The sequence below is a fragment of the Somniosus microcephalus genome, chromosome 17 (assembly GCF_052327205.1).
Source record: "Somniosus microcephalus isolate GS21.2 chromosome 17, FLI_Smic_1.0, whole genome shotgun sequence".
Classification (NCBI taxonomy): Eukaryota; Metazoa; Chordata; class Chondrichthyes; order Squaliformes; family Somniosidae; genus Somniosus; species Somniosus microcephalus.
In genome coordinates this window covers 72,394,417-72,420,264 of record NC_141003.1, presented here as the reverse complement: position 1 = coordinate 72,420,264, position 25,848 = coordinate 72,394,417, and the positions used below count along the sequence as shown (strand labels likewise).

At 43.8% G+C, this 25,848-nt stretch overlaps 1 protein-coding gene across 1 annotated transcript in view; it reads left to right on the top strand.

Annotated features, from left to right (window-relative positions):
- The window catches only part of exoc4 (exocyst complex component 4), a 565,674-nt gene that overhangs the window by 125,123 nt on the left and 414,703 nt on the right, over positions 1 to 25,848 (top strand). Inside the window, exons 7-8 of the mRNA XM_086010674.1 lie at positions 17,765 to 17,910; positions 24,440 to 24,528. Of these exons, the coding sequence (XP_085866800.1) occupies positions 17,765 to 17,910; positions 24,440 to 24,528 (235 nt within the window). The remainder of the gene's footprint in view (positions 1 to 17,764; positions 17,911 to 24,439; positions 24,529 to 25,848) is intronic.

Genomic DNA, 25,848 nt, shown 5'->3' with positions numbered 1-25,848 from the left:
TGTTTTCGTAAGCTATTTTGCCCCTCTTGATTATGCCCTTTGCCCTCCTTTGCTCTATCTTAAACTGTTCCCAATCTTCCGCTCTGGCGCTTTTTTTGGCTATTTTATACGCCCTATCTTTGGATTTTATGCTGTCTCTAATTTCCCCTGTTATCCACGGTTGAGTCACCTTTTTAGATTTCCTTTTATGCCAGATTGGTATAAACAATTTTTGCAATTTTGTCATTCTATCTTTAAATGTTTGCCATTGTTTATCTACCTCCAGTCCTCCCAGGAACGTTGTCCAATCAGACCTACTCAGTTCCCGTCTCATGGCATCATAATTCCCCTTGTTTAAATTCAGGACCTTAGTCTCTGAGTCAATTTCTTCGCTCTCCATTTCGAGTGAGAAATCGATCATGTTATGATCGCTCTGACCCAAGGGTCCCCGTACAACAAGATTACTGATTAGTCCCTTCTCATTGCACAGTACCCAGTCCAATATAGCCTGTTCCCGAGTTGGTTCCTCGACATATTGATCCAGATAACCATCCCTTAAACACTCAAGGAATTCCTCCTCCTCATTATTTTTACTGATTAGGCTAGTCCAATCTATATGTAAGTTAAAGTCACCTATGATGACAGCTGTGCTCTTATTGCACGCTTCTCTAATTTCCCTCGTGATGCCCTCCCTAACCTCTATTTTACTATTTGGAGGCCTATATACCACTCCTATTAATGTTTTTCGCCCCTCGCTATTTCTTAGCTCCACCCATATAGATTCTGTATTAACTGAGTTAATATCCTTCCTTTCAATTGCATTTATCCCCTTTTTTACTAGCAATGCTACCCCTCCTCCCTTTCTTTTTTGTCGATCCTTCCTAAATACTGAATACCCCTGTATGTTAAGCTCCCAGCCCTGCTCACCCTGCAACCATGTTTCCGTAATCCCAATTAGATCATAATTATTAACCTCTATTTCCACAGCTAATTCATCTACCTTGTTCCTGATGCTTCTCGCATTAAGGTATAAAACCCTCAGGCTTTTTTTATGCTCACATTTTTTATGAATTAGTTTGGCCCTTTGTTTTTTGTTCCTCACCCTTTTACCATTTATTTCTGTCTGCCTTTCACTTTCCTCTATTTCACTACATAGGTTTCTAGCCCCCTGCCATACTAGTTTAAATGCTCCCGAACTGCTTTATCAAAAATTACCCCGAGAACATCAGTTCCATCTCTGCACAGGTGTAGACCGTCCCTTTTGTATAGGTCACACCTACCACAAAACTGGTTCCAATGCCTCAAAAATTTAAAACCCTCCCTCTTACACCACTGCTCAAGCCACGTATTTAGCCTAACTATCCTGTTCTCTGTACTCTTACTAGCACGTGGCACTGGTAGTAATCCAGAGATTACTACCTTCGAGGTCCTACTTTTTAGCTTGGCTCCTAACTCCCTAAATTCTACTTGTAGGACCTCTTCCCTTTTTTTAGCTACGTCGTTGGTACCAACATGTATCACGACAACTGGCTGTTCCCCCTCCCCCTCCAGAATGTTCTAGAGCTTCAAACAGAGAGAAGGAGATAGGTGAACAGATTTGTCAGCAAATTTCAAAGGCGTTAGTTAGGAGACTTCAATTACACTAATACGGACTGGGAAAATCATCGTGGGAAGGAGAAGAATTTCTGATGTCTCCAGTCCAACAAGGAAGGAAGCAGTGTTGGATCTGGGAAATGAAGTCGGGCAAGTGAAGTGTGTTGCAGTAGGCGATCATCAAGCCAACAGTGACTACAACATAATTCGGTTTAAAGTAATTATGGAAAGAGACCAGAAAATATAAAAATGCTCAACTGTGGAAGAGCTAATTTCAGCGATTTTAAGAAGGCTCCTAGCACAGGTATATTGGAAAAGGTGATTGCAGGGTAAAGCAGTAACAGAGCAATGGAGGGCATTCAGGGAAGAACTAGTTCAGGTACAAACTAGGCATAATCTTTTGAAGGGTAAAGGTAGAGCATTCAAAGCTAATGCGCACTGGATGACAAAATATAGGTTAAAATAATACAGAAAAAAAAGGAGCCTTATGACAAATGTCAGAAGCAAGATTCAGTTCATAACCAGAAAGATTATGGAAAGTACAGGGAGGAATTGAAAAAGTTAATACGGCAGGCAAAGAGAAGTTACAGGGTAAGATTAGACCGCAACATTAAATTGAACCCTAAAACATTTTATAAAGATATAAAGTGTGAGCGGTTAGCAAGGGAAAAAATTGGGCCTAATAAGGACCCAAAGGGAAATCTTCATGTAGAGGCAGAGGACATGGCTAAAGTATTAGTATTGGCAGTGTCGGCCGTGGCTCAGTCGGTAGCACTCTCGCCTCGGAGTCAGAAGGTTGTGGGTTCATGTCCCACTCCAGACACTTGAGCACAGAAATGTAGGCTAACACTCCAGTGCAGTGCTGAGGGAGTGCTGCATTGTCAGAGGTGCCATCTTTTGGATGAGATGTTAAACCGAGTCCCCCTCAAGTGGATGAAAAAGATCCTATGACATTATATCAAAGAAAAGCAGGGGAGTTATTTCTGGTGTCCAGGCCAATATATATATCTCAATCAACACCACTTTTTAAAAAAAAAAAAAAAACATTATCTGGTCATTGTCACATTGCTGTTTGTGAGAGGTTGCTGTGTGCAAATTGGCTGCTGCGTTTGCCACATTACAAAAGTGAATACACATAAAAGTACTTCATTGGCTGTAAAGCGCTTTGCGACGTCCTGAGGTCGCGAAAGGTGCTCGAGAATGCAACTATATCTTTCTTGAGTACTTTGCATCTGTCTTCACAAAGGAAGCGGTTCACTTAAAGGTTACGCTAAAATAGGAGGGGGAAGTTGTGGAACAGGTAGTAATAGATAGAGAAGTCGTACTAAAATGAGATTAGCATTCCTGAAACAAAAAGAAAATACTGCAGATGCTGGAAATCTGAAATAAAAACAGAAAATGCTGGAGTTACTCAGCAGGTCAGGCAGCATCTGTGAAGAGAAACAGAGTTAACGTTTCGAGTTGATGACCTTTCATCAGAACTGGAAAAAAGCAGGAAATGGAACAGATTTTTAAGCAAGTGCAGGGGCTGGGAAAGGGGGGAGGGGATGAAAGAACATAAGGGAAGGTCTGTGATAGGATAGAAAGCGGGAGAGGTTAAGAGACATTGAGAGATATTCAAGGCAAAATTGATTAGGCGGCCTTGGAGGCAAGGCAGTTTTTACGTACATGCCCCACCTCCTTGCAGGCATGGCAGCGGACATCGTCCAACGTCCAGAAGGCGCGGCAGGGAGGTCATGTCCTCCTCCCTCACCAGCTGCACGTAAAGACGTGATGGAATTGGGTCGATTAGGCTTATATTCGCTAGAGTTTAGAAGAATGAGAGGGGATCTCATTGAAACTTATAAAATTCTAACCGGACTAGACAGACTAGATGCAGGAAGGATGTTCCCGATGGCGAGGGAGTCCAGAACCAGGGGTCACAGTCTAAGGATAAGGGGTAAGCCATTTAGGACAGAGATGAGGAGGAATTTCTTCACCCAGAGAGTGGTGAACCTGTGGAATTCTCTACCACAAAAGGCAGTTGAGGCCAATTCATTAAATATATTCAAGAAGGAGTTAGATTTCTTAAGGCTAAAGTGACAGGGTACTGAATTTGGATGATCAGCCATGATCTCATTAAATGGCGGAACAGGCACTTGTTTAAAAATCTGTTCCATTTCCTGCTTTTTTCCAGTTCTGACGAAAGGTCTTTGACCTGAAACGTTAACTCTGTTTCTCTCTTCACAGATGCTGCCTGACCTGCTGAGCATCTCCAGCATTTTCTGTTTTTATTTTAGCATTACTGAAAGTTGGTAAGTCACCTGGTCCAGATGGAATGTGCACTTGGTTGCTGAAGAAGCAAAGGTAGAAATGGAGGCATTGGTCACAATCTTTCAATCCTCATTGGATACAGGAGCAGTATCGGAGGATAGGCTACAAGAGTAGGTCAGAGGCTGGATATTCTGGGGCGAGTAAATCACCTCCTGACTCCCCAAAGCCTTTCCACCATCTACAAGGCACAAGTCAGGAGTGTGATGGAATACTCTCCACTTGCCTGGATGAGTGCAGCTCCAACAACACTCAAGAAGCTCAATACAATCGAGGACAAAGCAGCCCGCTTGATTGGCACCCCATCCACCACCTTAAACATTCACTCCCTCCACTACCGGCGTACCATGGCTGCAATGTGTACCATCTACAAGATGCACTGCAGCAACTCGCCAAGGCTTCTTAGACAGCACCTTCCAAACGCGCAACCTCAACCAACTAGAAGGCCAAGGGCAGCAGGCACATGGGAACACCACCACCTGCAAGTCACACACCATCCTGACTTGGAACTGTATCAGCATTCCTTCATCGTTGCTGGGTCAAAATCCTGGAACTCCATTCCTAACAGCGCTGTGGGAGTACCTTCATCACACAGACTGCAGCGGTTCAAGAAGGCAGCTCACCTTGTCAAGGGCAATTACAGATAGGCAATAAATGCTGGCATTGACAACGACGCCCACGTCCCATGAATGAATAATAAAACAATTGCTTCCAAATGAACAGGAAACATAACTGCTTTAAGAACTTGACATGAGAAAGAAAGTGGTTTTTAAAAAAAAATTAATACGCACCTTAGGGAATTTTCCAATCCTTACAAGGGACTGTGCAGAATCTCAATAAACATGCACCTTAATTGGTTTGCCTTGCACTAAATGTCATTGCTATTTTGCTTTTCAGTAACTCATCAATAATCCATCTCTTTTTTGCTTTGGAAGTTATGCCAAACGTGACCTTAAAGTTTGTTTCACTGAATGTTGGTGACTTTTTAAAAGAAATAATTATTTTAACTGCTCGTCTCTCGTTTGACACAACACAACACCATACTATTTAATTTTATGACATATAATCACAAGTAGATAAAAACTCCTTTTAGCTCAAGAATGAGATAAATCACCAAGTCTCTTCTGACTAACAGGTGGATGAGGAAATCTAGGCTCTCGCTCTCTCATAGTTAAGCAGATTGGCTGCTGAATACTTTGCAAATTAAATTTACAAAATAATCCTGCAAGTTCATGATATAACTGCACCCGCAATGATTGGTGCCCAGTCATAGTCATCAAGGGATATGGCAATAGGGCCGGTGAATGGAGTTGAAGTAGAGGATCAGCCATGATCTCATTGAATGGCGGAGCAGGCTCAAAGGGCCAAATGGCCTACTCCTGCTCCTATTTCTTATGTTCTTCTAAAGAAGCTACCTGTCAATTTGAACTCCACATTGCAGCTGCTGGAAAAGTGAAGTCAACGAAGTCGAATTTTTAAAAGTTGTATATGACTTGAACATCTTTGAACAATAAATGAGGTGAAACACGAAGGCTGCGAATTTAATTGAGGAGGCGGGATGGGGGCAGGATAACTGGGTTCCGGTTCCCTCCCAGCTGCATCCGCTCTGCAGGCATGATTTTCCCTTGATTGGCCTTGTTAAGCCCGCCTTGCGGGTTTACTGGCCAATTAGCAGGAAGTGGGTCTGATGTCATTTGATGACGCGTCATCAGCCGGTTTCCTCAAAGGAACCACGTCCACATGTAGTTTGACATTTGTTCTCGGTGTTTGACAGCATTGAGGGGCTTGCACTTCCACCCAACCCCCTCTATCTACTTTATCACTTCCCCATCTCACTAGCCACCCCTCACACTCCACCCTCATCCAACTGCAAGCATACCAACTAACAACACACACAAGGGTAGGCACTTGAGAGGTTTAGCCAATGTCGATGTGAAGTTTCTGGTGATGTATTGTCATACAGTGAAATCTCTTTTTCAAAAAGTGCCCTTTATTGGACAGATCTGAGCGCACCTTGAGAAGTGTCTTACTCTGTTCCAGTGATTGATCAGTCATAGCTCCTTTCCCCCCGCCCCCCCACCCCACCCCGCTATAGTGATGAGTGTGCATGGAATGGCTTGGACATTAAAGGGATGCTTCATGGTGCTGGTGTGGGATGGTGTCAACCTGGCACATCACGTGTCAGCCAGGGTTTACAGCGTCAAGTGAAGTAAATCTGGTCATGGTGATGCCATCGTTGGCCCCCTGGCCAGCAAATTTGTCAGGGGCTGATGCCCTGTGTCCAGTGCAGCATCAGGTGATGGCAGAGAAGTTTGGTGATGAGGTTGGTGTTGGGGCTGATTGTGGAAGGATTCGGAGGACCACGGTCTGATTGTTTCATTGGCTCCGATATTGCTGGAATAAATGGCAACTGCAGGTGAGATGACAGAAGCGATCTGTCAATGGTGAGAGAGGTTCTCCCAATGAGGTGGCACTGGACATACAGTTAGATCTAAAAACTTGTAAGCTAAAGAAATCTGTATATGTATTACAAATGCAGTAACCAACATTTTCTGTGCTCTGAAACTCCCCATCTGCAACATGTCATCATTGACACCACTTCTGCAGTTGTCAGCTTTTCATTAAACATCAGAGCAGACTCAAAACAGGCCAGATTGAGCTGGTGTGTTCCCCAAACAGCGGGTAACCAGTGGGGGAGAAGGTAAAATTAGAAGTAAGCCTCAAAATACTCTTTAAATTGGCTCTTGACAAGCCATTTAGGTAGCCGAGTTGTATCCCCCGCCGCTTGGTGTTGGGTCGGTTCTTCGCTGACAGACCTGACACCTGGGAGACTCGCGTGGAGGCGGGTTGACATACCCGCTGTCAATCTTTGTGATTTTGACAGCGGACATGCCTCCAAACCTGCCCTCTGAGCGCTATTAAATTCGCAGCCTAAGTTTTCTTTACTTTCTCTCTCCCATTAATATTTTAAATGTTAATTGTCACCTGTGGTTTCCTGACTGTTGCATTGCTTTGCTCAAACATGTTTAATTCAAGACCCTTGTGTCCCAGCCTGCATCCTCCATACTTCCTGCTGCAGATTAATGCTTCAAAAACTATTTTCACTTTCTGCCTCCTTTCTTGCCTACAAAATTTTCCAGAAACCTACCTTTTCAACCGTGCTTTCGGTTTCTCCCTCACCACTCCTTTACTTGCTGTTTGGTGTTCATGTCTTCCCCTTGTAAAGCGTTTTGGAATGTTCTTTTATGTCAGAAAAGCAGTGTAAATTATTGTGATCGGCATCAGCAGTTAAGGACAATTGCCCAAAAAATGTTTTTTTCCTGGTCTGAGGGAAACAGCTAATCCCCACTTTATTCCCCTCTGACGGCTGCATCAAGATCAGATTTGGAATTCATGGTGTGGAGAGTTGCAGTCATGAATCAAAACTTATGTCCTCTTTTGATTTACACATATTGGCCCAGAAATTGGGGTCGGGGGCTTCCCGCTGGTGCAAGCCACTGACCTGCACTTACCTAGCGTGCCGGCCGTTGAGCTGTGGGCCCGTGTGGGATTTCGATCCTGGGCCTCCTCCAACTGCCGGCACGCAGTGCTTGCGTATCCCAGGGGCGCAGTTAGTTCGATGCATCACGTGGGCCATGGAGAGCCAATGGTAGCAGGGAATGCTTCATTCATAAGTTTGATAGGAAGAGCTGTCAAACCTATAAATACAGGTAGACTACCCTTTTATCCGGACTTCCGAAAACCGAAACCCTCTAAAAACCGAAGGTTTTTTCGGTCAGCTTAAGTCGTGCGCACGACCCCTCGCGGACCCCACCGCCGGCCCCAACCCCCGCTGACCGCCCCCCCCCCCCCCCGCCGACCCCAACCCCCGCCGACTTAGGCTGAGCGTCAGCGTAAGTCGTGCGCACGACCCCCCCGCCGGCCCCAACACCCACCCCCCCCCCCCCCCCGACCGTAAGTCGGTCGGGGTCGGCGGGGGGTCGTGCGCACGACCCCCCCCCCCCGCGGACCCCTGCCGACCCACCTTCCGAAATTCTCTGAAAACCGAAACACGGCTGGTCTTGAGGTTTTCGGATAAAGGATAGTCTACCTGTACTATAAGCCCCAAAACACCGCTAAAACTTCAAATAATTTTTTTTTTTAATCACATTTTTAAAATAACTATAAATTACATGAAATAACTATTTTAAACAATTTAAATTTTTGAAAAAATTAATTACATTTTCTGACGGGGCTAAAAATAAACTTACCTTTCTTTAAAGTATTAAAAAATAATAAACCTGTGGAAAAAATGTTTTAATTTTAATTAATTCACCACTTACCTTGTTAAAAGCAGGCCTTGCGCCTGCTTTTTAAAAGTGTAACTGCTAGAGACTTACCCTCCCAGAGAAACCTGCAAAAAAAACGTAAGTTTGATGCGCACGCGCTGCCTCTGTCAACCCCTTCTTTCAGGGGAACGGAAGTGCCGGTTTCCCGCGCATGCGCAGTGCATGCACAAAACCGGCACTTTTGCTGGGCCTACGCATGAGTACCCCGTGTGTACTCGCGCGTTGGGACCCGAATTTCTGGGCCAATATATCCTTTCATTGCATTGTATATGCTTTAATTGCAGTGGAAGAAAGAAGCAACGAACTGGCGTTTATATAGTGCTTTTCACAACCTTCGGACATCCCAAAGTGCTTTATCGTCGATGAAGTACTTTTGAAGTGCAGTCACTGTTGTGATGCAGGAAACGCGACAGCTAATTTGCGCACAGCAAGGTTCCAAAAGCAGCAATGTGATATTGGCCAGATAATCTGTTTGTGATGTTGGTTGAGGGATAAATATTGGTCAGGACACCGGGGAGAACTCCCCTGCTCTTCTTCTGGTGCATGGGATCTTTTAGTTCTATCGGAGAGGGCAGATGGGGTTTCTGTAACGCCTCGTCCGAAAGACCGTACCTCGGACACTGGAGCATCAGCCTATAATTTGTGCTAAATCTCCGGAGTGATACAATATTACAGGAAAATTATAATAACAGTTTCCTGATATTTTGATGCCGCACATTGAACAAACCGATCGTCTTTGGATACCTTTTGTTGTCGTTGATGCTGTGTGTGATGCTCCGTTTGACTCGTGCAGATCTTGAGTCTGAAAACATAAGATGCATTACTTGCTGTACTACAGGTTTTCCCAGCAATCAACACAAAGCGTTCGATGTTGTCATTTTTTTTTTCCAGTTGTTGTTGAAGATCAACTTGTTAAGCTGATGAATATTACCCTTGTCATTAACTTAATTTACAGAACATCCTGCTTAAGTCTGGCAATTTTGATGAGACAGGAGAGGCTCAAGATTTCAGCGATGCACATAAATTTTGTCAATGCCCAGATTTTTTAACATCCCTTCAAAGCTCAAGCCTGCTGTCGGATAATTTTTCATCAGACCTCCACATAACAAAATGTAGCAACTAATGTTTATCATCTTAAATCAGGTGTCTGAACCACTCTGCAATACATAGTTTGTATGCCTGGAGACGTGACATTCATCACAGTTTTCGTTTTTAGTGTTACTTCAAGTGGTATGGGGAGAGAGCGGGAATATGGTATTGAGATAGAGGATCAGCCATGATCATATTCAATGGCGGAGCAGGCTCAAAGGGCCGAATGGCCTACTCCTGCTATTTTTCCATGTCTCCATGTTACTTAAATTGCAGAAGAAAGAGTAGAGAAAAAAGATAATTTTCCTTCTGCTGAGGTGTATTATAAAGGACATGGGATTGGGGGTAATACACTGGCATGGATTGAAAATTGGTTAACAGACAGGAAACAGAGAGTACGAATAAATAGGTATTTTTCGGGGTGGCAGGCGGTGACGAGTGGGGTACCGCAGGGATCAGTGTGTGGACCCCAGCTATTCACAACATATATCAATGATTTGGATGAGGGAACCAAATGTAATATTTCTAAGCTTGCTGACGACACGAAACTAGGTGGGATTGTGAATTGTGAGGAGGATGCAAAGAGGCTTCAAGGCGATTTAGACAAGTTGAGTGAGTGGCCAAAGACATGGCAGATGCAGTATAACGTGGATAAATGTGAAGTTATTATTATTTAAATGGTGATAGATTGGGAAATGCTTATGTAGAAAGGGACCTGGGTGTCCTTGTACACCAGTCACTGAAAGCAAACATGCAGGTGCAGCAAGCAGTTAGTAAGGCAAATGGTTGCAAGAGAATTTGAGTACAGGAGCAAGGATGTCATACTACAGTTGTACAGGGCCTTGGTGAGTACTGTGTGCAGTTTTGGTCTCCTTACCTAAGAAAGGAAATTCTTGCCATAGAGGGAGTGCAGCGAAGGTTCACCAGACTGATTCCTGGGATAGCAGGACTGTCGTATGAGGAGAGATTGGGTCGACTAGGCCTGTATTCACTGGAGTTTAGAAGAATGAGAGGGGATCTCATTGAAACGTCTAAAATTCTGACAGGGCTAGATAGACTGGATGCAGGGAGGATGTTTCCCCTGGCTGGGGAGTCTAGAACGAGGGGTCACAGACTCAGGGTACAGGGTAGGACATTTAGGACTGAGATGAGGAGAAATTTCTTCACTCAGAAGGTGGTGAACCTGTGGAATTCTCTACCACAGAAGGCTGTGGAGGCCAAGTCACTGAATATATTTAAGAAGGAGATAGATAGATAGATTTCTGGATGCAAAAGGTGTCGAGGGGCCTGGGGAGAGAGCGGGAATATGGTATTGAGATAGAGGATCAGCCATGATCACATTGAATGGCGGAGCAGGCTCGAAGGGCCGAAATGGCCTACTCCTGCTTCTATGTTTCTATGTATTCACACCATAATTCTGTACTGTTTGTAAATTGATGTAAAGCAAAGGAACCAGGGAAAGTTTTCCATTGACAACTACATTTTACTGGGACAGGAGACAGTGAATTGTTTCATTTCCATCATTGGCCTATCCCATTAGTGCAGCAGCTGTTTTCAGGCTAGCATTAACCTTTGTTTAGGTGTTCTGTTGGTCCTGTGCTTTCTTCCTTTGTGGAATCTGTAATATTTCATATTTGTGAGGCACTCCATCAGTGAGGAACATGGGGAACTGAAACAGTTCAATTTGGCTTTAAAGGACCCTTCCATCTTGTTTCCAAAATGGCACAAATTGAAGTATCTAGCTTTAACTGAGAACACTGCTAATGCAGTTCACTTGCTAATAAGCTACACATGGAATGGAAAGCAATTTCCTAAAGTTTGTATTCCAGACAAGTTGATTGGGAATAGTGCCAAGCAAAGACATTGAATGCCGAGCTGTCTTTTACCTTGCCAGTCTTGCCATGTTCTCGAGTTGTCCAAATCTTTAGTCTTTATAATGTTTGCATATCCTTGTCTTTTTCCAAGGATGTCCTCTCAGTAATTGGGAGGTAAGAGAACATATAGATGGAAATACTTTCCACTTGATTAATTTATTTTTTAGATGGGACCTTCAGCAGTCATACTCAAACTAACCCTTAGCTGTTAGTTTAGACTACACCTGGATTACAATTAAGTGTAATATTTTGTGACTAACTTAAGTTTTTAACCTGAAAAGTTGTTAACATTTTCCCAGGCTCCAGGATCGCTCTCGCTCTCGCTCTCGCTCTCGCCCCTCGCCCCTCGCCCCTCGCCCCTCGCCCCTCCCTCCTCCCTCCCTGTCCTCACTCACTCCCTCCACGTCCACCTCTGGTAACCTTCTGCACAATTGAACTTGTTTTTATGAATAGTAAACTGGAAGTTAACCATTAGTTGGAACAAAATGCAAATGTACAAGATGTTGAGGTACAGTGAGGTGTCTGGATAATTGACAGTTAAGTTTTGCAAAATTTTGAAAATCCATCACATTACTAGAAGCAAACATTATGCTATCCATAAGCCATGGTCGTTGCTTCAATAACGTCAGACTGTAAATGTGATTACTGTCAGCAAACTGAAGTATTTTGAAAGTGAGCATACAGGAAAATGTGTGTCTCTGCACTTTTGTCTTTGGGTGCTTTTTGTGAGCTTTCGGAAGAAATATTGAATTTGATTTTTACCAGACGTTAGCGGTTTTACATTCAACAACAGCATCTTGTTAATTTGCATGTTTAACTATCTTTAAATATTCATGTTTATTGTGTTTTTTAAACTTGCACAATTTAAGGGAAAGCTTTGGAAAAAAAGAAAGACTTGCATTTACATAGTGCTTTTCAGGATGTCCCAAAGCAGCCAATGAACTGCTTTTTTTCAGAAGTATCATTACTGTTGTAATGCTATTAAGTGATGCATAATCCTTATCCTTTTTAAAAATTCATTCACGGGATGTGGACGTCGCTGGCAAGGCCAGCATTTATTGCCCATCCCTAATTGTCCTCGAGAAGGTGGTGGGAAGCCGCCTTCATGAACTGCTGCAGTCTGTTAGGTTGGGAGTTCGAGCATTTTGACCCAGCAATGTTGAAGGAATGGTGATGTATTTCCAAGTCAGGATGGTGTGTGACTTGGAGGGGAACTTGGAGGTGGTGGTGTTCCCATGCGCCTGCTGCCCTTGTCCTTCTCGGTGGAAGAGGTCGCGGGTTTGGGAGGTGCTGCCGAAGAAGCCTTGGCGAGTTGCTGCAGTGCATCTTGTAGATGGTACACACTGTAGTCACGGTGTGCCAGTGGAGTGAGTGAATGTTGAAGGTGGTGGTGGAGTGCCAATCAAGCGGGCTGCTTTATCCTGAATGGTGTCGAGCTTCTTGAGTGTTGTTGGAGCTGCACTCATCCAGGCAAGTGGAGAGCATTCCATCACACTCCTGACTTGTGCCTTGTAGATGGTGGAAAGGCTTTGGGAAGTCAGGAGGTGTGTCACTCACCACAGAATACCCAGCCTCTGACCTGCTCGTAGCCACAGTATTTAGGTGGCTGGTCCAGTTCAGTATCTGGTCGATGGTGGCCCCCAGGATATTGGTGGTGGGGGATTCGGCGATGTTAATCCCATTGAATGTTAGCGGTTGGTGACTAGACACTCTCTTATTGGAGATGGTCATTGCCTAGCACTTGTGTTGTGCAAATGTTACGCCACTTATCAGCCCAAGCCTGAATGTTGTCCAGGCCTTGCTGCATGAAGACATGAACTGCTTAATTAGCTGAGGAGTTGCGAATGGAACTGAACACTGTGCAATCATCAGTGAACATCCCCACTTCTGACCTTATGGATGGAGGGAAGATCGTGGATGAAGCAGCTGAAGATGGTTGGGACCAGGACACTGCTCCGAGGACTCCTGCAGTGATGTCCTGGGGCTAAGATGATTGGCCTCCAACAACTACAACTATCTTCCTTTTGACTCAGTATGACTCCAGCCAGTGGAGAGTTTTCCCCCTGATATTCTTCTGGGGCCAGGGTTCAAATTGACCCCCATCCTGTTGGGATCAAAGAATCTTTTTAAATGGAAAAGGAGATACTGTGGTAACCTTTTACATGGTGACTGGAGTACATTTTTGAGTTGTTCGACAAGGTTACCAAGGTCCATTGGAATCTCTGACTAAGTGGTGAAAATTGAAGTAATTGTGAGGACCACACTCCTTGCCCTTGAGCCATGGTCATTACTTCAATATGTTGGTCTGTAAATGTGATGACTATTTCATCAAACTGATATATTTGTGTCGCTGCTCACCCACCCTGCACCAAGAAAAAGACTGTTGTTGGTTAAATTGATTTTCATCACATTAAATTCAGCTCACAAAGTAAATGTATGAACCAAGTTAAGAATTTTTATGGGGCTTGTTTGGTACTTGGGAAGCGGCGTTTTCTTTCCAACTTTTCGTAAGTTTGGTTTTTAGTGAAAGAAATATAGTCATTTGAACTTTATTGAAACAAAATAGATCCTTAAGTAGGACTAGAAACATAGAAACATCGAAGATAGGAGCAGGAGTAGGCCATTCGGCCCCTCGAGCCTGCTCCGCCATTCAATGAGATCATGGCTGATCATCCAAATTCAGTACCCTGTTCCTGCCTTCTCTCCATATCCCTTGGTCCCTTTAGCCTTAAGAAATATATCCAACTCCTTCTTGAATATATTTAATGAATTGGCCTCTACTGCCGCCTTTGGTGGAGAATTCCACAGGTTCACCACTCTGGGTGAAGAAATTCCTCCTCATCTCAGTCCTAAATGGCTTACCCATTTTCCTTAGTCCTAAATGGCTTACCCCTTATCCTTAGACTAAACTGCATCTTTTAGTGCAGGCAAATAAGATGGTTGATCAGACATGGAGGAATACAACCAGCCTTTAAGAGATCAAAGAGAAGAAGAAAGTAGATGACAAAACATAGACGAATTAGAGGTAAAGCAGTTTTGGCCCATGTTACTTTCAAGCTGGCGTGGTGCTTTCTTTCCTTGCATTGCCCAGGCAAATTGGCAAGCAGCATTTTCTAACCCTGGGTGCCATAGCACATCTTCAGGTCCTTTTTCTGCTTGCACTATTGTTGCATACTTGATTTGGGAAAGCTTCAGTTGACTGCTCTCCTGCTTTTACACTTGGGCTGTGGAGCAACTCTCTGTGGGCATGCGAGGCCCAGCTTTTATATGGCGACTTGCCGCCAGCAACACACTGGACCAGTTCCCCCAACTCAAACCAGCTGCTTTGTTGTGCTGGCAGAATTGTAGACCCACATTTTCATAGGTCTCTAGCAGCTTTGGTCACCGAGAGGCAGCCAAGTGTACTGCTCGCCCACATTTATATTGGAGTTGTACAAATGTGCAGACTGCCTGTGATAGTTTGGCGATTGCACACGTGTGAAGTGTCTCATTGTAATGTCAAAAAGCAGTGACCTGAAGATGTCCAAACTTCCAAAGCTAACGCTTAAGACTACACTTCCAGGAATTGTACTGAAACAGTGCATTTACTGGACTAGATAGACTCATGGCAGCAAGAAAGATCCAGTAAAAACCATGACTTCCTGGCCACCGATTATGAAATCATCCCGTGAGTTCACCTTGCTGACTGCATGACAGCCTAGCATAGGGAGCAATTGAAGAGGCATTTATCATGACATTTGGGCTGTTTTGCATGACGGCGTGTAGCTGATGGGATGAAATCAGTAGAAGTACAGTCAGATTCACTTGTGCAGAGTAAAAGCACCTTCAGCCTGACTTAAAGAAAACAACAAAAATACAGAATGATTTCCACTATTCAGTTAATTGCATTTTGGGATATGCTGGAATTTTTTTTGCATTCAATTTCTTGGTTTAATTTTCTATCTCCATTTCAATTGGCATAAGTAATGTGTTTGTATCAAAGCAGGTCTTATAATTGTATGTATTCTCGTGACATTTGATGAGCTACTCCGGAGAACATCACGGTGAGCTCAATCTTGTCATCACACCATGCCCTGTTTTGACCCTTGGGTTTAATTTTGTCTGCTAAGAAGATGGGTTCCATTTGACCATTGAAATTTCCAAACCTATACTTATTAATCAAATAGCATTTTATATGGAAATTTGATTACTTGCACAAAAATTCATGGTTTTCTGTAGAAGCAATTAAGCATATGTGACTGCCTCAGTGGTCATTGCCATTTCATTAAATGTAGGGTCACAGGTTTTACAAGGTATCAGTAAGCTGTCATTAACCATAAAGAGTACTGACTGCAAAGCAATATTCAGGTGAGTGTGAGTACAGCAATTGGTCAAAGAATATGAAAGCTAATGCACAACATTGTTAGTTCAGGCTTTGTCCTGAAATGGCACCGTCTCTAAAAATTGATCACAGAGTGGGATCATTTTGGACCCTCTCTTATTGGACTAATGCTCTGAAATCCCACTGAGTCATCGCACTGCCTGGTTTGTACTGAGCCATGTAGCTGAAGTAGGCCTCAGACTTGATAGCTGGTATGTATGGGTTCGTTGATCTCAGCTGGCAAATAATAGGGCACTGCAGTGTGTCACACTTATCGACCAAGATTTCTGTTCCTCATCAATGGCCCCTTCGGAAAAATGCGTGTGTGTATCACCGTTGAGTGCTGTCAACATTGAGCTCACCTGTGATGGCTTTCATGTTGGAATAGCTTACAAAGATTCACCTAACTCAACTACAAAGGATGACAGCTTGGGCAAGGTGCCAGAGGGTTACCAGCAACCATGAAACCACGACATGAGTCTGTGCCTTTAGGACAGGGGAGAACATTTCCGGGAAAAGTAATAAGAATCCCTTTGGATCTTTGCATGAAGAAATAAGTTTTCTTTCATTGGCGGCAGCTACATTTGTTCCAAGTGGTGCCAGACCTAGATGCAGACTCTGAATGGCGGTATCAGTCACGATCATGAATAACAGATGCATCAAAGTGATGTTCCTATTCAGGTTGGAGCAGAGAAAATACCTATTTGTGCTGATTCTCTAATATAACTAGCTGGAGCTTCGCTAATATACATAACTGGTTATAGTGGCCGTCAAAAAGGTTATGGATTTCAAGCTTGGTACAGGAAACTTTGTGCTATCCGGCACCCACGGGACCGAGCCGCTGCCGTTGCCTCAAAACTGCCATACTCTCCAGCGTTAATGTTGAGAGATACGGAGATTCTTATCTCCGTATTTGACAACAAACACTGTTGCTTAGCAACAGCTTCTAAACACTCGGGTGTGGCCCTAAAGCTCTGTAGCTGAAGCTGTTGCTATAGCTACAGACCTTGCACAGCTTGACTGTTCAAACAAAGCAAAAAAAACAAACAAAAAGAATAAAAAACGGCTGCTGATTTTTGCCGGTGGCTCCAGATTGCCGGATAGCTCACCTCCGGATAGCACAAAGTTTCCTGTCCCTAGTGTATTCTTACGGTGTAGGAACTTGTCAGAGTGATGCTCACATTTACTGGAGGCTTTTGGTTCTCTTTGACTTTCTTGTTGACATCTGCAATTCGATAGCACACATGCACACTAATAACATATGCTGTGTTGCTAATTAACCTGCTACGCAATGTAATAAAGCCACACAACAAAGTGCCTATATATTACTGTGATCTGCATTACTCTTCGACTAGATTATAATTCAGCTTGGATATGGAGAGACAGTAACTTTTGCAGTGCTAATGGTTGTCAAATTAATATTGTATCTTATATTGTGCAGCATTGGAGGATTTCATATCCACGTTTCACTGCCAAAATGCTGACCCTCATTATAACTAAAAAGAAATATTACCACTGTGCCTGTGACATTGCACCATAAAGCTGAGAGGGGGGAATTGTTTTTGGTTTTTAATTTTGGGGAAGGCCTAAATTTAACCAAAACAAAAACACTCCCAGAGGGATAGGGGACAGCTGCCCTGGAGGCATATTTGAAATTGGATGCATCATGGGCACTGACGCATGTTTCATCATTCCATGGTGTATTTCGTGTTGCAAGCATTTTTATGAGTGGCCTCCAAGCAAGACATGGCTCAGGATTGTCCTTCAATAAAAAATTCATGAATATTACTGACCTAGATCACGAACATCACTACCATTTTCTTGAGGGCTTCCACATTTTATTTTGTTTCACCCCTTTCCTTCTCCAACACTTATGACACAGAGCATGAGATTACTGAGACATGTCAGTGTACAACTGGCAAAAGAGTAAGTGCAGAGCAGCGCTGAACATTACAAGAACAGTTATGTATTGGCACATCATGTAGAAAATGGAGAAAAAAAGCCTGGACAGTTATGGCATACATATCTACCCTTCAATGCAACATAAGGGGTGTGTATGCGTGTGTATGTTTGTGTCTTTATGCTAGGTCGAAGCTGCCTGTGTGCTGGGATATACAAGAATGAGACTGTAAATGACAGAAGTGATGACTTGTTGCAGAAGGATACGTTGTAAAGTTAACATAATGTGCCTGTTTTCAGTAATATTTCCTTTTAATGTTTTGTCCTCACAGATGCTGTTGACAGAATACTTAGATGTGAAGAACACTCGAACTGCCTCCGAACCTTCATCACAGCTCAGCTATGCCAGCTCTGGGAGTGATTTTGCAGCATTCTTTGCCAAAAAGAGACCTCAGAGACCCAAAATGTCTCTCTTTAAGTAAGAATCATATAGCCCAATTTTTTTTGCTTGTTATTTTTTTTAAGAAGAGAAATGGTTGTGCCACCTTAATATTGTTTTAGTTTCAAATGAAAAATTTGGCCCCTTTTCCCTCAGTGAATATGAGCTTTCTGCAACATTTGAAGTTTGCTATCTTTATGTGCTAGTGTTAGGAATATTGAGTCAGACTGACCAAGTCTTTGGAAACTAGCTTCCATTTTGAAAAGATTGGAACAGAGATAGCCACAGAGAAACCTGCAACCCATTTTGTTCCTCCTAATTAAAGGAGGATATTGTGGAAATAGGAAGGCAGCAGTGGTGAGGTTGTGGGTTATCTAATATAAAAACAGAAAATGCTGGAAATACTCAGCCGGTCAGGCTGCATTTGTGGAGAGATGACACTTCGTCAGAACTGGAAAAAGTTAGAGATGTAACAGAGCAGAGAGCACAAGTGCGGAAAATAGAACGGACATGATCGAGGGTCAAGTCAACCACAGTAGAGCGACTCCGACACCTACTGGAGAACACTTCCTCCCACCCTGCTTCCTGCAAGGACTCTATTCCATTCTCCCAATTTCTCCGTCTCCGTCGCATCTGCTCTGATGATGCTACCTTCCATACTAGTGCTTCCGATATGTCTTCCTTTTTCCATGACCGAGGATTCCCCTCTACCGTGGTTGACATGGCCTTCGACTGTGTCCGTTCTATTTTCTGCACTTCTGCTCTCGCCCCTTACCCTCCCTCCCAGAACCACGATAGGGTTCCCCTTGTCCTCAACTTTCACCCCACCAGCCTCCACATTCAACATATCATCCTCTGCCATTTCTGCCATCTCCAGCATGATCCCACCACCAAACACACCTTCCCTTCCTTTCCCCTCCCCTTTCAGCATTTCAAAGGGACCGCTTCCTCCACGACACCCTGGTCCACTCCTCGATCACCCCAGACACACCCTCCCCTTCCCACGGCACCTTCCTATGCAAGCGCAGGAGATGCAACACCTGCTCTTTTACCTCCTCCCTTCCTTGTGCCCAGAGCCCCAAACACTCCTTCCAGGTGAAACAGCGATTCACTTGTACTTCTTACACTTCAGTATACTGTATTCGCTGCTCAAAATGTGGTCTCCTCTACATTGGGGAGACCAAATGCAGATTGGGTGACCGCTCTGCGGAACACCTCCGTTCAGTCTGCAGGCGTGACCCCGAGCTTCCGGTCGCCTGTCACTTTTTAACCCTTCGCTCCACTCCCACTCTGAACTCTCTGTCCTCGGCCTCTTGCACACTTTCAACGAAGCTCAAGGAAAGCTCGAGGAACAGCACCTCATCTTTCGATTAGGCACTTTGCAGCCTTCTAGACTCAACATCGAGTTCAACAATTTCAGATCATAACCTCGGCCCCTATTTTTTTTTTCCACATGGCAGCTGCTGTTGATTCTGCCATTCCCATTTACACCTCATCTAGACTCATCTTTTGCTTCTTAACTTGTCCCATTACCATCTCCTTTTGCCTTGCACCATCATCCCTTTTGTCTTTGAATCTCTCCAGCTTTCCATCCTATCACAGACCTTCCCTTTTGTTCTTTCCTCCCCTTCCCCCCTTTTCCTGCCCCTGCACTTGCTTAAAATCTGTTAGATCTCTAACTTTTTCCCATTCTGATGGAGGGTCATCGACCTGAAACGCTGACTCTGTTTCTCTCTCCACAGATGCTGCCTGACCTGCTGAGTATTTGCAGCATTTTCTGCCTTTATTTCAGATTTACAGCATCTGCAGTATTTTGCTTTTGTGTTTTTATGTGTTATCTAATCTTTATTTTAACTTTCACATTTTTAACTGTGGCATTGGCTTACTCGAGGATAGGAACGAATAGGATAACTGAAAGCATCTGGTTCATCAGTTTAGCTGTCATGATGCTCATTTCAGAGAGTTGCATTTTATCTCTGGAAATAATGATTCTGAAATCTTACCATAGCAAGGGGCTTTGTTGATGTGGACAACGTTAACCTTCTGCATAGAACAAAAGGCAGACCAGCCTACAAAATTTGTTCCTTGTTGGAAAAACTTCAGGTTGAAAACAACACTAAGAGGAGATTAGCAATGGAGCTGTACAATGTATCTCAACGTTACGCCATTGCTTGTCTGGCACCACTAGAGAAAATCCGAGTAACGTTCTTCCGGGTGGAGTCACCTCATGGACGAAGTCGCCAAGAGTTCCTTTCACTACTCTCAATAAGGCAGCAACTTGGAGTAGATGATATGTTGTCCTCTGCATTGTTGTCTCGATGAAGCAATTCAGGAATTTCAGTGCAGCTGAGCTCTCAACTGGCTATAACATTTTGGTTCTCGAGCTCTTGCCTCAGCTTTTGACACTGAATTGTGTAATCCACGTGTGGAGGCGATTAATTGGTTTAGATAAACAAATGGGAGTGATCGCTGGTGGCTATTTTGATTGTGTAGTTGTGAGCAGTGCAGTATCTGGGATTAAGTTTCCAGAACCCTTATCATTCAGAGTGTTGTTACCTGATCTTAATGAGGTTTTTTTTTCATAGAATGTTCAAGTTTATAGGCAAGAAGAAAAAGATGAAATTCAGATTGACCTGTAGAGGTGGGCAGGAATATGGGATCTGGAATTGAGAAATGCGAGGGGGAGGTATTGTTAAATAAGGTGCATCAAAAAAAACTTTCAGAAGCGACTGTTCTCCAATTATCACTGCAGTACTGTATATGGTAATTTTGGTTGCAAGGTAGAGTGAAGTGTAGCCATGTACTTGGTAGAAGTGATACTGGAATTCTGTGAAGAATCAATGAGACCGCACCAAAAGTGCTATGTTCTGTTTTCATTCTTTTAGTCAGTAATATAATGTTCAGAGACAACACTAAAGTTAATTTCAGGGTGTAGCTTCAGTAATAATGAAAGGAGTTGAAAAGATGGAGGTAGACACTGAAATAACAACATTTGGGAACATGCTTGTGATCTGAGGAAATGACGAGCTAAATATAATTTAAAGCCTAACAACTTGATTGTATTACGGAACCTAGCCCAACAAGTGCGGATTGGGTTAATGGATCCACAAGTGAGTTGGAGAGATTCCCGAATCCGCAAGGAGCAGAGTGAAATTAACCTGGTACAGTGGTGAAAGAGGTGTGAAAATGGCCAGTACATGTCCTGAGATGAGTGGCTGAATGTTGGTTAGGAGAAGGAGCAGAATCTCTTCAGTACAGTAGATTTTCTCTTTGGGATTGATGCACAAATCATCTCGCTAGAGGCTTGATGTGGCAGTGGTGTTTTAGATGAATTTTCTATCAACAAGGGAGCCATAAAAATTGCATATTGTAACTAGTGAGTATTATAGCATGGGAACTATGCATAAAACTGGTTTTGAGAGGGCCCTTGGGTGGTGATATAAGCAATGGTTATTGTTGAGCTGATGTTTAAAACAATCTTGCAGGTTTCTGAAAGCTCATGTGTGCAATAAAAATATTCACTTCCATGTGATTTATCAAACCAAAATCACATTATCAAGTTATTAACACTGACAACATGATATTTTACAGACTACGGATGAAATTTTCAAGAACAGTCATCCATTTTGAGATGCACAAAACCTAAATCCGTTAGAAAAACATCCTGGAAATACCAGTAATCTGACATTAAAAAAAACAGAAATGCTGGAAATGCACCACAGTCCCGTCGACATCCATAAACAGGAAAGACATTAATACAAAAGCAAAATACTGCGGATGATGCAAATCTGAAAGAAAAGCAGAAAATGCTGGAACTATTTGGCAGGTCAGGCAGCATCTGTGACGAGAGAAACAGAGTTAACATTTCAGGTTGATGACCTTTCAGCAGAACGGGAAAAAGATAATGTAACCGGTTTTAAGCAAGTACACAGGCAGACGAAGGGGGAGTGAAGTAAAGAACAAAAGAGAAGGTCTGTGAAAGGGTGGAAGGCTGGAGAAATTAAATGACAAAAGTCAAGGCAAAAGGGTGCGGTAATGGGACAATAGGAGAAGCAAATGTTGGGTCTAGAGGAGCTGAAATTGACAAGCAGAATCATTACCAGCAATTGCTGTTTGAAAAAAATGGGAGCAGTGGTTATTATCTGAAATTGTTGAACTCGATGTTGAGTCCGGAAGGCTGTAAAGTGCCTAATCGAAAGCTAAGGTGCTGTTCCTCGAGCTTCCGTTGAGCTTCATTAGAACAGTGTCGGAGGCCAAGTACAGAGAGGCAAGAGTGGAAGTGAGATGGAGAATTAAAATGACAAACGACCGGAAGCTCGGGGTCACGCTTGCGGACTGAACGGAGGTGTTCAGCAAAGCAATCACCCAATCTGCGTTTGGTCTCCCCAATGTAGAGGAGACCGCTTTGTGAGCAGTGAATACAGTATACTAAATTTAAAGTACTACAAGTAAATCGCTGTTTCAACTGGAAGTGTTTGAGGCCCTGGATGGTGGGAAGGGAGGAGGTAAAAGGGAAGGCATTGCATCTCCTGCGCTTGCAAGGGAAGGTGCCGTGGGATGGGGGAGGTGTGTTGGGGGTAATTGAAGAGTAGACAGATTAATATATTGGGTAGAGACCCTTTGTCGTTACCAGCATTTTCTGTTTTTTTCTAGCTATACAATAAGAGTTGACAGAAGAAATATGGTGTGGATACACACACACTGACCCATACTGGAACAACATGCTCTCATCCCCAAACTGAACTTGTTATTTCATGAGGTAGACTTGGGTGGTTTGGGCGGAGAGCAAATTTTTCATTTTCAGCTAGTTTAACATCGTTACTGACTCCCACAGCTACCTGGACTATACTTCCTCCCACCCCGTTTCCTGTAAGGGCTCAATTCCATTCTCCCAGTTTCTCCGTCTCTGCCGCATTTGTTCTGACGATGCCACCTTCCATACCAGTGCTTCCGATATGTCTTCCTTTTTCCTCAACCAAGGATTCCCCTCTACCGTGGTTGGTATGGCCCTCCACCGTGTCCGTTCCATTTCCTGCAATTCTGCTCTCGCCCCTTCTCCCTCCCAGAACCACGATAGGGTTCCCCTTGTCCTCACCTTTCACCCCACCAGCCTCCACATTCAACGGATCATCCTCCGCCATCCCACCACCAAATGCGTCTTCCCCTCCCCTCCCCTTTCAGCATTCTGAAGGGACCGCTCCCTCTGCAATACCCTGGTCCACTCCTCAATCACCCCCAACCGCCCCTCCCCTCCCCACGACACCTTCCCGTGCAAACGCAGGAGATGCAACACCTGCCCTTTCACCTCCTCCCTTCCCACTGCCCAGGGCCCCAAACACCCTTTTCAGGTGAAACAGCGATTTACTTGTACTTCTTGCAATTGAGTATACTGTATTCGCTGCTCACGATGCTGTCTCCTCTACACTGGGGAGACCAAACACAGATTGCGTGACTGCTTTGCGGAACACCTCTGTTCAGTCCGGAAGGGTGACCCCGATCTTCCGGTCGCCTGTCACTTTAATTTTGTGCTCCATTCCCACTCTAATCTCTGTGTCCTCGGTCTCTTACACTGTTGCAATTAAGCTCGAGGAACAGCACCTCATCTTTCGATTAGGCACTTTACAGCCTTCTGGACTCAACATTATGTTCAACAATTTCAGACTATAACCACCCCGCCCCCATTTTTTTCAAGCGACAGCTGTGATGATTCTGCCATCCCCATTTGCAACATTTAACCTCTCCTGCCTTCAATCCTAGCACAGACTGTCCCTTTTCCTCCCCTCTTCCCCCTTTCCCTGCCTCTGCACCTGCTTAAAACCTGTCACTTCTCTAACTTTTCCCAGTTCTGACAAAGGGTCCTGGACCTGAAACGTTACATCTGTTTCTCTCTCCACGGATGCTGCCTGGCCTGCTGAGTGTTTGCAGCATTTTCTCTTGTTATTTAACATAGTTACAGCCCATTAGGATACTTAGCTATAGAGCTTTACAGCACAGAAGGAGACCATTTGACCCACCATGTCTGTGCCGACTGCTTTGCCATGGGTCGGTATCAACCAGCATCCAAATCACGTGGTTTGTCTGGCACTTTGCTGGAGCAATTCAGCACTAATCCCAATGGTCTACTCTCTCCCTATGGCCCTTTATCTTCCTCTGCTTCAAATATTTATCCACTTTTTTCTTAAAAGATGCAATGGCCTCTGCCCTGACTACTTCCTGTGGCAGAGTAATCCATGCTCCAATAACTCTTTCTCCTGACCTCCTGTCCTCAATTTAAACTGATGAAAATGACATACTCTGTCTCAATTCCCTCTAAAACCCTTCATATTGTTTAAAACTTATATTAAGTCTCTTAGCCTTCTCTGCTCTTGTGAAAATATTCTCTATCACAGATCTCTTCTCATATCTAGAGTCTCGACTATAAAAGTTATTCAAGTTCCATCACATAAACTTGGTGAAGTGCAACATTTCAGTTTTAAATGCATATTAATACTGATTACTTAGCATAACTTCAAAGGAACTTAACATATTGTGTAGAAAATGTCCTTTAACAGGATTTGTGCATTTGCAGGTTTGAGTCGTCTTCACATGCTATCAGTATGAGTGCATACCTGCGTGAGCAAAGACGGGAGCTGTACAGCAAGAGTGGAGAGCTACAAGGTAAAGTAAATTCATTAGACCTTGTGTACTTGATGCATGCTGAACTGTAAACCAAGAATTCTAAAGTGTAGCAATGGCGTAAACCCAAAAATTGTTATACGTCTTTTTGTTTTCTGATACACTTGAGGATTATCAGTAAACTGCCTGTGTTCTGAAATGAAAGCATGAAATGCAGGAATTACACCACAGGCCCATCTGCATTTGTAAAGAGAGAAGGCAAGTTAGTTTTTTGGGTGAAAACCCTTTGTAAAACTGCATTTATCTACAAATGGACTGGAGAACAGCTAACGTAGTACCATTGTTCAAGGAGGGTAGTAGGGATAAATTAGGGAATTACAGGCCAGTGAGCCTAACAACAGTGGTAGGGAAATTATTGGAAAACATTGAGTGACAGAATTAGTCTCCACTTGGAGAGGCAAGGATTAATCAAGGATAGTCAGCATAGCTTTGTCAGGGGGCGATCATGTCTAACCAATTTGATTGAATTTTTTGAGGGGGTGACTAGGTGTGTGGATGAGGGTAGTGCAGTTGATGGACTTCATGGACTTCAGTAAGGCTTTTGACAAAGTCCCGCATGGGAAACTGGTGAAGAAGGTAAGAGCCCATGGGGTCCAGGGCAATTTGGCACATTGGATCCAAAATTGGCTTAGTGGCAGGAGACAGAGGGTGATGGTCAAAGGTTGTTTTTGTGACTAGTAGCCTGTGTCCAGTGGTGTACTGCAGGGATCGGTGCTGGGTCCTTTGCTGTTTATTAATAATAATAATCAACATTATTGTCATTGTTAGTGCACAAGTGCAGTACAACAAAATGTAGGTTTGCGGCTCCCGAGAGTGTACATTTAGATTAAGACATTTAAACATTCAACATTCATTTGGCTTGTAATACGTTAACATAAACATAATAAAGTGCATTGGCAGATGTGCAGGTTTTAGAGTTTATTTGTGGAGTTCAGTAGGATGACAGCCCTGGGAAAGAAGCTGTTCCTAAATCTGGCCGTACGGGTGCGAATGCATCTGCAGCGTCTTCCCAGATGGCAGGGGGCCGAACAGACTGTGGCTGGGGTGGGTAGGGTCTTTGATGATGGTCAGTGACCTCCGTAAACAGCGTTTCTGGTATATGTGCTCTATGGTCGGTAGCCGGGTGCCGGTAATGCGTTGGGCAGTTTTGACTACCCGCTGCAGGGCTTTCCGGTTAATGATTTAGATATGAATGTAGGAGGTATGATCAGTAAGTTCGCAGATGACACGAAAATTGGTGGACTGGTAAATAGCGAGGAGGGAAGCCTCAGGCTACAGGACGATATAGACGGGTTGGTTAGA